We start from the raw sequence: 11510 nt of genomic DNA, 5'->3' as shown, positions 1-11510 counted from the left end.
CCAGTTTTGTGAGGTCCCTCTTTAACTCTTTGCAATCAGGTTTGGACTTAACTATCTTGAGTAGTTTTGTATCATCTGCAAGCTTTGAAACGTCCCTCTTTACCCCTTTTCCCAGATAATTTATTAATATGTTTAATACAGTTCTTTATGGAGCCCCGTTGTTTACCTCTCACCATTGTGAAAGCTGGCCATTTATTCCTACCCTTTGTTTCCTGTCTTTTAACCAGCTACTGATCCATGACAGAACCTTCCCTCTTACCCCATGACTGCTTAGTTCGCTTAAGAGCCTTTGGTGATGGGCTTGGTCAAAGGTTTTTGGAAAGTCCGGGTACACTATATCCATCGGATCACCCTTGTCTATATGTTTGTTGACCTCGCTCCAAGAATCCTAATAGATTGGTGAGGCATGATTTCCCTTTATAAAAACCATGTTGACTCTTCCCTCACAAATCATATTTATCTATGTATCTGATAATTCTGTTCTTTGCTATAGTTTCAACCAATTTGCCTGGTAATGAAATTAAACTTACTGTTGTAATTGCCAGGATCATCTCTATCATTTTTTGAAATCAGGGTTATATTTATTTTCCTGCAGTCATCTGGTTCAGAGGCTGATTTCAGGGATAGGTTACATACCACAGTTAGTAGTTGTGCAAATTTCATATTTGAGTTCCTTCAGAATTTGTGCGTGAATACCATCTGGTCCGTCAGTAAAGACCAATGCAAAAAGTTCATTGAGATTCTTCACAATGACCTTATCTTCCTTGAGTGATCCTTTAGCACCTCAATTGTCCATTGGTTGTTTAACAGGCTTCCTGCTGCTGAGGTACTTAAAAACAACTTTCTGTTTTTGTGTCTTTTGCTAATTGCTCTTCAAATCCTTTTATGGCCTGCCGGATTTTATTATTACACTTCACTTTCTCTTAAGCTTGGTTTTCCTCTGCTAGCCTTGGGACTTGCTCATGCAAAACTCCAGGTGACTATGAAATGCTACCTTGCTTTGAAAAGGCTGCCCCGGGTCACTGTAAACACTTGCTGGGTTGCATCACCCCATAGGAAGGTAAAATCTCCACGGGAGTCTGAACTAAGATGGAGTTGGTATAGGAGCTCACAACGGGACACAGGGGGTGCTGGAGCTCCACCAGCCAGTCCCAGAGCATTTGAGGCTGTGTGTCCTGCCCTTGGGAAAAGTGGTGACCCTTTAGACAGTACTAATGAAAACGAGCTTGCATGCACAGTGATTTCGAAATAAATGACTATGTGAATTGTTTCAAAGACTATGACACTATCAATAGTGGGTTGTTAATACATCTTGCTGTGAAGGGGACATTTTCAGTTAAGTAAAATAACAGGGAAAAAGACCTAAAAAGTTCTTCTCAAAAACCACCCACTGCCCCAGATCCACCCAAGACTTAGTTCTTTGGTCATTTCCATTGAAATAGGGAGGACCTGGGTTGGGTTATTTAGGGAGAAATAAATGGATTGACACTCTGTTAAATTTTTAAAGGACATATTTTTAAAATTAATTTTAACTCAGAAATTAATTAACAGATTCACTAGCAAATTCTCAGAAAATTCATTCTTTAGTCAGGGCGTAGTGCTGTAAATATGAGGAGGACATGGCTTAAATATGTCAAGAGGGAACAGCGGGACACAGACAGATTAATAGGGGAGTACAAGAAAACAAGGAGTTAATATTATCAGCATGAAAGGCAGTGACCTCAGCACACCACAGTGAATCTCTGCTTTAGTGGAAGCAAACTCAGCCTTATCTGTGGCACTACCTCCCTGCTATACAGTACATACATTGTACTTACAGCAGGGGTTCTCAAACTGGGGGTCGGGACCCCTCAGGGGGTCGCAAGGTTATTACATGGGGGTCGCAAGCTGTCAACCACCATCCCAAACCCCGCTTTGCCTCCAGCATTTATAACGGTATTAAATATATACAAGTGTTTTTAATGTATGACGCACTCAGAGACTTGCTGTGTGAAAGGGGTCACCAGTACAAAAGTCTGAGAACCACTAACTTAGAGCCACATGGACATTTTTTTTTAGTGTTGAAGAAAAGTGAAGTTTGTCATTTAGTTCTGCTTTACCAGTTAGAAATATATTGATACTTTTCATGTCAGTTGCATATATGACTATATTTTGCACTAAATCCTGATCTTATTAAAGACAAGTGGCAAAACTTCAATTGAATTCAAACTACCTGAACTCTAATAATTTATCCCAGCTTGATTCAAGTATAACCCTACCTGCTGATGAAAGCTGGCATTTACTGAAAGACTTTGAAGGATTTACATTAGTAAAAGGACGGAGTTTTAAGGTGAAGTGTTTATTGCTATTTTATAAAGCCAAGACAGATTCCCGGGAGTTTTCAGATCTCTTGATGACAGAATCGCACAATTAAGTAACTAAGACTCACGTTGCAGCCAGACATTTTGGGTACAGACTAATTGCCCTCAGATCTATTGTTTTGTTGGGAGCGGGGGTGCGAGAAGAGATTTTTACTCACATGCCCACTATTTCTATTCCCGTTTTCTTGCACAAGGATCATTGATCTTCCACATTTGGGTGGAAGGAGGCCCAAAATAAAGCTCCATTTTCTGATTCTAGTCTATATGGATTTACATCACCATCATATCTGAGCATCGACCAGTAGTGTATTAAGTGACATGATCATTTGTTCTCACTTCTTCTCCCCATTGTTCCTGGGGGAATTCTGTACCATTGCACAGTGCAGAATTCACACCACATTAATATTCTGTGCAGAATTTCCTCCCTTTCCCCCAGATTTGGCATTGCAGAGCTGCTGGCTGCCACTAGGGGCCGCTGGACCCAGCAGAGTCCAGCTCCCAGCTTGCACATAGGAGATGCTGCCAGGGTAGGGAAATGGAGATGAAGGGCTCCTGGCACACCCTGAAAGGAGGAGGTGACATGCAGGAAACTCCATACAAGCACAGGGCCCAGCATCAGGTTGTTTCTCCCTCTGGCTCCCTGGACTTTGGAAAGGGAGGGGTGTGAGTGTCTGGGCTTGGAAGGCTGCAGCTGGGCTCTGGGGGGTGGGAGGGGGTGCAGGTGTCTGGGCCAGGGGGGCCCTGTGGCTGGCAGGTGTTTTGAAAAATTACCAAAATAATTGAAACCGGTGTGATTATATAGTGTTATTGTGACAAATTAAATACGCAGAATTTAAAAATATTGTTTTGTTGCAGAATTCCCCCAGGAGTACCCCATGGAGAAAGCTCTGTCCAGTGGAGTATATTGTTGTGGTTGAGGTTTTTATTATTATTATGATTATTATGATCTGGTTTGCACAGGTTTTACATAGATGGAACTCCAGGGGATTTCAATGCAGTTCCTCTTGATTTGCATCTGTTTATAGCTGTTTAAGAGAGACCTGAATCAAATCTGACTTCAGATTTCAGTTTTCAGTGTAACGGCCTCGACACCCGCCTGTCACGAGCACCCCCTCTCTGGCCGATAAGTGCCTACGGTCACTCCGTTTGGAATGGGGCAGCACCCACTGGTTCAGATTCTCTCTTTAGAAGGACTTTGGTCTGCAGAAGCATTTGGATTCACCGGTCTTTTTATGAAATCCTGGATAAACACATAGAAATTGCCAGATTGGATCAGACCTGAGCTCCATCTAGTGCAGTATCATGTCTCTGATAGTGGCTAGTATCAGAGGTTTCAAAAGAAGGTTTAATAACCTTCAATAGGCAGGTGTGGAATAATCAGCCCTTCCCCACATCCTGCCATGATCTCTAATAATTAGAGATTGGTTTAAGCCCTGAAGTGTGATGTTTAGTATCCCTTAAGCAACCGCATCCACACACTATGCCATATAAAGCTGTCAGATCCCTCCAGTTTCTTTGCAGTTCTGCTTTAACAGCTCTCCTAGGATCTACAGACATTTCCCAACTTCTCAGCTCACCCAGAATAAGAGCTCAGACCAGCAAGGTACTGAGCTCGCTAACCCCAATCCAAGGAAACATAAGCACATGCTTAACATGCTTTAGACTGTAAGAAGCCCCATTGAAATCAAGGACTCTGGGGCTCTGGTCTCAGTTTGCACCTCCAGTTGCTACTGTAAAACTAATAACATTGAGCTACGGGCAAGTTTCAACCACATGCCAGGCTCCTTTTAGGATCCTTTGATTTTATATGTATGACCCAACAGGGCTCTCCTCAGGAATGGCGAGATTGAAGTGGTCTGAGGTATCACAGCCTAAACCCTAGGCCCGCTGCCTTTCAGACCCATGACGCCCAGTCAAACATTTCCCCTCTTTTCCATGCAATTTGCTCCCTTCTGCCTCCTACTGCTGCCACTCCCTTTCTTAGGGTTACCATATTTTGTGCCTCCAAATGGAGGACACTCCACGGGGCCCCGGCTCCGCCCCCAGCCCCGTCCACGCCCCCGCCCCAACTCCGCCCCTTCCCCAAAGTCTCTGCCCCCTCCCCTGCTTCCCGCAAACATTTGATTCGCGGGAAGCCTGAAGCAGGTAAGGGGAGTGTGGGGGGAGGAGGCGCGGCCCCGGCTGGCCCCCCTGGCGGCTCCAGCCTGGGTCGGCTCGGGCCCTGGGGTGCCGGCCCCAGCCCCCGGCCGACCACCCCCGGCCCGCCCAGCACTGCCGGCCCCCAGGCCCCCGGCCGAGCACCCCCGGCCCAGCCCCCGGGTCCCTGGCCCAGCACCCCCGGCCCGCCCAGCACCCCCGGTCCCCGGCCCGCCCAGCACCCCCGGTCCCCGGCGGCCCAGCACCGCCGGCGCACCCCCCGGCGGCCCGGCGCACCCCCCGGCTGCCTGGCACCGCCAGCCCGGTGCACCGCCTGGCCGCCTGGCACCGCCGGTCCCCGGTGGCCCGGCGCACCCCCCGGCACCGCCGGTCCCCGCCGGTCCCCGGCAGCCCGGCGCACCACCCAGCACCACCGGCCCGGCGCACCCCCCGGCCGCCCGGCACCGCCGGTACCCAGCGGCCCGGCGCACCCCCCGGCACCGCCGGTCCCCGGCGGCCCCCGGCGGCCCGGCGCACCCCCCGGCCTCCCAGCACCGCCGGCCCCAGGCCGGCCCCGGGCCAGCCCCCGGCCCAGCGGCGCCGGATTTTCCCGGACATGTTCGGCTTTTTGGGATTTCTCCCTGGACGGGGATTTGAGTCCCAAAAAGCTGGACATGTCCGGGAAAATCCGGACGTATGGTAACCCTACCCTTTCTGCCCTCACCCAAACACCGTGGAGTTTTCATCTCACTCCCCTGCCCCCAACACAGCTCAGACCCAGGGCAGGGGGAAAAGCAATTCTAAAGGCTGGGGAGCCTGCTGCGTGGCCTACAGAAGCAGCGGTATCCTAGAGCTGAGAACTGTGCAGGCAGAGGAAGGGGGCAAAAAACAGAGCCACACCCAGCTACTAGCACCAGCCATCTTAACAAAAAGCATCACTTAACCCATGACAGAATCATAGGACTGGAAGGGACCTCGAGATGTCATCAAGTGCAGGCCCCTGCACTCATGGCAGGACCAAGCACCATCAAGAACATCTCTGACAGGTGTTTCTCTAACCTGCTCTGAACAATCTCCAATTATGGAGATTCCACAACCTCCCCAGGCACTTTATTCCAGTGCCTAACCACCCTAACGATTAGGATTTTTTTCCTAATGTCCAACCTAAACCTCCCTTGCTGCAATTTAAGCCCATTGCTTCTTGTCCTATCATCAGAGGTTAAGGAGAATAATTTTTCTCCCTCCTCCTTGCAACAACCTGTTAGGTATTTGAAAACTGTTATGTCTCCTCTCAGTCTTTTCTTTTCCAGGCTAAACAAACCTAATTCTTTCAATCTTCCCTCATAGGTCATGTTTTCTAGACCTTTAATCATTTTTGTTGCTCTTCTCTGGACTCTCTCCAATTTGTTCCATGTTTCCTGAAATGTGGCACCCAGAACTGGACACAATACTGCAGTTGAGGCCTTATTGCAGCTGTGTAGACTGGAAGAATTACTTCTCCTGTCTTGCTTACAACACTCCTGCTAATGGTGGATTGTCTGTCACTTGAAGTCTTTCCAACTGGATATCTAGCTAAAAGATGTGTGAGAGCTAAAAAAAAATAATAATTATGGGCTTGATACATAAATTATTGGGCAAGGTTTTGTTATGCAGGAGGTCAGATTAGATGATCACATTGACCTCTTCTGGCCTTAAACTGTATGAAAAATCAGTTTGACCCAATCAGGGGCGGTAAATTGTAAGGCATTATTAGGCACTAATTGTAAGGGTAGGGTGATTGCTTGGCATCTACACAGAACAAAGTTACAGTTGTTTGTTTGCTGTAACTGCGCTTTTTCCATAGTTTAACATGTCTGGATTTCTTTTAAGCCTAACGTTGACGCTGAATTCACTGAGTGCTCCCTACGGAAAGAAAGACTGAGCCATTCCTTTGCAGTTACACTGCTCTTGAGACTTCTTCCTGGGGCTTCGCAAAACAGCGAGAGCTTTCCGTAAAACTAAGCAAAGGCAAATAAACAAATCTACGTAGCATGTTAGGGCACCAAGGAGGGCATTGTAATGAGCCCCTCTGTGCCTGGCTTGAGACTGTAATTGGAGGTGTGACTTCAGAGACTTGATCTCTAAATGACACAGAGATGTATATATAAAGGTATTTGGTGCCCTAACATGATCCCTTAGGGATCAAGAGTGATTGAACTCTCTCTGCCACCAGTAGCTATGATACAATACTTCTTTCCTTCAGTGGAGGTGGGATAGCTATTTTCCTTCAGTTCTGATTCCTGGACATAACTTTCCATTTTCTCCATTTACTTGGAAATGTGCTGTTTTTGCAACATTTTTGCAACTTGAGACAGACATTGTTCATTTTTCTGTCTCAGGATAAATTACAGGGGCAATGGATATGGTTCATGGAAGACCCTGAAAGGTCCAGATGGATATTAGGTAAGAATCTGGTATTAGACATAGAGATGAATATGAGTTACACACTTCAGATCTGGAATCAGATTCAGATCCGATTTCTGCAACCTTTGAGGATTTTCAGATTCTGGCTACAGCCAATTATAGAGATATGTCAGGGCTGTAATTTATTGTTGTTGTGTTATCAATTAGAGGTCAATGCCCCACTGTACTAGGTTCTCTGGAAACACATAGTAAGAGAGAGTTCCCCCCCTCAAGAGCTTACAGTCTATTAAACAAGACAGAAGAGGGTGGGCGAAAGGAAGGATTATTACCCAAATTTTACAAAGAGGGAATTGAGGCAAAGAGGAAATCTTTGCTTTGTCCAGAATCACATAGGAAGCCTGTAGCAGAGCCAGGAATTAAAGGCCGATCTCAGAATCGTGCCCCTAGTGCCAGTCTGACCATTATCCAGTGTTGTGTGTGCGTGTGAGTGGGGGAGGGGGGAAGACGGACACTGGGATCCGGTGGGTTCTGGTGTGGCCGATCTCGAACCATAAGGGGGAAATAACAATAATTATTTGCACTGCAGCAGCCCCAGTCATGCCCGTGTTTGTTTGAAAAATGTAACCAATGGGTAGCATTGGAAGGGCGGAGGTGGTAGATGACACTGCAATAGCAGATGCGCCTCACGGTGTTGATAGCCTGTGAAGGGCCTTGGATTGAAAACAAGCTGGTTGTGTTTGATAAAATGGGGAAAGGGGGAAGCCAGAAGAAGGAAACAAATGGAGAAAGTCTCACTTTTGAGGCGTTACATAGTTTTGCCTTCATGTCTCTTCAGCCTTATTTCTTCTTTCTTTCTCTCTCCACTCTCCCCACACTCCTCTTCTATACAGCAATTTCTCCTTTTATCTCATTCTCTCACCTGTGGCTTCATGCAACCCCCCTATGCTCCCTCTTCAAGCATCCTCCCTCCCCCTCCTTCAGATCCTTGCCTTGCACGTTGCTTTCCATTGTCGCTTCTGTGCCAAAATTATTTCTTCACCATTTCCCACCTGTATCATATTCCTGTGTCACGGCGAATGACCTAGAGAGATGAAGGACCTGGCAGTGTGTACCACTAGTAGGCATAAGAAATTGGGACTGGAGTCAAGTGGCCAGAAATCTCCTAGAGCAAGGATAGCATAGATTGAAGGCACAGTTGCCAATTCTCATGATATTTGGTGCTTCTCTTAAAGCCCCAGGTCCTTCAGTCATGTGATCAGTTAAGAATCTCCGATTTTTTTTAAGTATGTTTCTAGCCCTAAGGGTTGCTAAGAAAAGCTTGAAAACGTGACTCTCTCCAGGGCCCAGAAACATTGTTCCATTGCAATTTGCTGACTGAGTGAAATTGGGACATTTCATGAAGAAGGGCCAATTTCACTGCAGCACCATGGAATTGAGGAAACTCTGCCTGCATCCGAATCCTGCCTGGTTTCTGCTAGTTCACCTGCCCAGCTCCTTTGCAACCTGCCCAGTGGCCTGCTAGCAACCTCAGAGCTTCCAGAGTCCATGGCCTTGGAACAGACACACATGCCGATTGCTCTGGGGGCTGGGAACATCCAAAATTGTCAGTGTCCATGACTCCAGGGATCCGTTCCCTTTTTCAGAGACTTTTCAAAAACTGTGGGTTTGTTCCTAAACCAAATTCTGAAAAATAAAAATCTTGCACAAAACAGAATTATCCTTCCCTGCCCCATCTCTAAACCCCGTGTGTGTTATTTTTTAAAGATCTCAAGATTTTAAGCCAATTGCATGATGTTGCAGATTAGCAACACTGCCAGGGGATGTTTTACAAAGCAGTAGTAACCAAGTGACTGGGACATAACAGACATTGTAGTCATCTAAAAGGATGATCTGGACTAGGGTGACCAGATGTCCCGATTTTATAGGGACAGTTCCGATTTCTGGGTCTTTTTCTTCTATAGGTTCCTATTACCCCCACCCCCGTCCCGATTTTTCACATTTACTGTCTGGTCACCCTAATCCGGAAGGATTTAAAGTATGAGTGCTTTCTAACTTACCCTCAGTGAGCAGACAATATAAAGTACCAAGCTCAAACTCAAACACATGCCAGGCATATTTCATTGGAGAACATTTGTGATAATGGACATGAATCTGGAAACTCCCTATGGGGAACTTGATGCCTAATTCCAGTCAATTTTATGGAGACTTGGATGTCTAAATCTCCTAGACAGCCTTTAAAATCTCAGCCCTATTAAAAAGTGAGTGTAAATCTAAAGGTCCATCCCAACTCTTCCCAGACATCACGGCAGCTGGTTTCCTGTAAGATATTCACTACCCACATTCAAGCCCGGCGGTGTCATTCAGATTTAATTCATGCCATGAAATTTCCTTCTTCCATGCTGCTCACTCTTGTTATCCCAGCAGGTATGGTTTCATGCACCCCTGTATAAATGGCTGAGGGCAATCACAGCATGGTGACCCAGTTCATACTCCTGGGGCTGACGGATCATCAGGAGCTGCAGATACCCCTCTTCGCGGCGTTCCTGGTGATCTACATTCTTACGCTGGTTGGGAATCTTGGGATGATTGTGTTGATCAGGGTTGATCCCCGACTCCATTCCCCCATGTACTTCTTCCTCAGTAACCTGTCTGTGGTTGACCTCTGCTACTCCTCAGTCTTCGCTCCAAGGATGCTGGTGAATTTCTTAGTGGGGAGTAAAAGCATTTCTTACTCTGCCTTTATTGCCCAACACTTCTCTTTTGTCGTGTTTGTGACCACAGAAGGGGTCCTGCTGGCCGTGATGGCATACGACCGCTATGTAGCCATTTGTAACCCTCTGCTCTACACCGCTGTTATGTCTAAGAGAGTCTGTATTCATCTAGTGGCCAGCTCATATGTAGGGGGGCTCATGAACTCACTGACCCACACATGTGGCTTGCTGAGGTTGTCGTTCTGCGGGCCCAACATCATCAATCATTACTTTTGTGACACTAACCCATTGCTGAAGCTTGCCTGCTCTGATAACCACATCAATGAGATTTTGCTTGTAACATTCTCTGGAGTTATTGCCATGTCCACCCTCCTGTTTGTCATAATCTCTTATCTGTACATCCTCTTCTCTATCCTGAGGATCCGCTCCGCCAAGGGCAGGCGCAAAGCCTTCTCCACCTGTGCCTCTCATCTGACAGCTGTCACCATGTTCTATGGACCTGTGAGCTTAAGCCACATACAACCCAGTTCCAGCTACTCACTGGAACAGGAGAAAATCTCTGCTGTGTTTTATACCCTGGTGGTCCCCATGTTGAACCCCCTGATCTACAGCCTGAGGAACAAGGAGGTTAAGGATGCTCTTAAGAGGGTGATAGACTGGAAAAACATTCCCAGCTAATTTGTCACCATGACAATTCCAGTCAATTGAGAAGGACAATTGGAAGAAGGATCGTAGTATGGTCTATGTGTTACTGCCTTGATTTGTGTACCACAAGTGTTGTACAAGAATTAAATGAAACTCAAAGAACTGATGTAGCATGTGGAAATTATGTTTTACAATTGCTTGAGAGGAACAATGTTACCTAATGTCCTGTCATTATGTGGCTGTTGGAATATAGACACCCTTCCTTGTTTCTTGACCATTAATCTATTTGAAATGGTGCCCTGCAAGGTTATCTGAGATGAAAAATAAAATAAACTTGCTTCTAGGTTTAATTTCTTAATGTGTTGCTTTAATTAATGCTCAGTATGTAACTTGCACTATGAGAATTCAAAGCTTTTGCTCTCGTTAGTGTCTGGGCCTCATACGGGCTGCCACATTTGATCTCTATCCCCTTTAGAACAGCCCTTAACATAGTTGAAGACTGTTATCAGGTCCCTCCTCAGTCTTCTTGTCTCAAAACAAAACATGTCCATTTTTTTAAAACTTTCCTAATAGATCAGGTTTTGTAAACCCTTTTTGTCATTTTTGTTGTTCCCCTCTGGACTCCTATTTGCCCACGTCTTTTCTAAAGCATGGCTCCCAAACCTAGACACAGAACTTCAACTGAGGCCTCACCAGTGCCAAGCAGAGCCAAACAATCACTGCCTTGATCTTACACACAACACACCTGGTAATACACCCCAGACAGCCCTTTTCACAACTGCAGCTCATTGTTGGCTCATACTCAACTTGTGACCCACTTGAACTCCCAGATCCATCTCAGCAGCACTTCTACTAGCCAGTTATTCCCCACATTGTATTTATGCATTTGATTTTTCCTTCTAGAGTGAAGTACTTTGCACTTGTCTTTATATTGATCACATCTATATTCATACTAGTGCTATATCCATCTATTCTTAACCAGTGTTATCGTATATACTTAGGCTTGGAAGGAATAGATTTTTCTCAATAAATGTTGGTCATTATTGATTTCACCATATGCACACAAACCAATGAAAAAAATATTGCCATCAGTAATAATTGAAATTTACAGATAGGCAGAATAAGAAAAACTGCAGCTTGAGAATGTATTAGAGTTTGATTTAAGGATATTTATTTTGTATATTTTGACATGTGATGTTGACAATTTGTGTTTTAACAGTTATAAAGCTTTAACTTTTTGAATCTCAGTGTCGGC

General features: G+C 45.8%; 1 protein-coding gene across 3 annotated transcripts; it reads left to right on the top strand.

Annotated features, from left to right (window-relative positions):
- The first annotated feature begins 1894 nt into the window (after positions 1-1894).
- Positions 1895-10288, top strand: LOC128836904 (olfactory receptor-like protein COR8). 3 transcript variants are annotated; one of them, XM_054027625.1, is made up of 2 exons: positions 1895-1910; positions 9348-10288. In XM_054027625.1, exon 2 carries the CDS (start codon positions 9350-9352, stop codon positions 10286-10288), a length of 939 nt encoding a protein of 312 aa, XP_053883600.1. In that variant the 5' UTR covers positions 1895-1910; positions 9348-9349. The 3 variants fall into 3 exon arrangements, with proteins under 3 accessions (XP_053883600.1, XP_053883599.1, XP_053883601.1); XM_054027624.1 differs by lacking the exon at positions 1895-1910 and adding an exon at positions 3663-3674 and having other exon boundaries at positions 9359-10288; XM_054027626.1 differs by lacking the exon at positions 1895-1910 and adding an exon at positions 8223-8240 and having other exon boundaries at positions 9383-10288.
- Positions 10289-11510: the final 1222 nt, after the last annotated feature.

The sequence above is a fragment of the Malaclemys terrapin genome, chromosome 4 (genome assembly GCF_027887155.1).
Source record: "Malaclemys terrapin pileata isolate rMalTer1 chromosome 4, rMalTer1.hap1, whole genome shotgun sequence".
Lineage (NCBI taxonomy): Eukaryota > Metazoa > Chordata > Testudines > Emydidae > Malaclemys > Malaclemys terrapin.
This window is presented reverse-complemented; position numbering and strand designations above follow the sequence as displayed.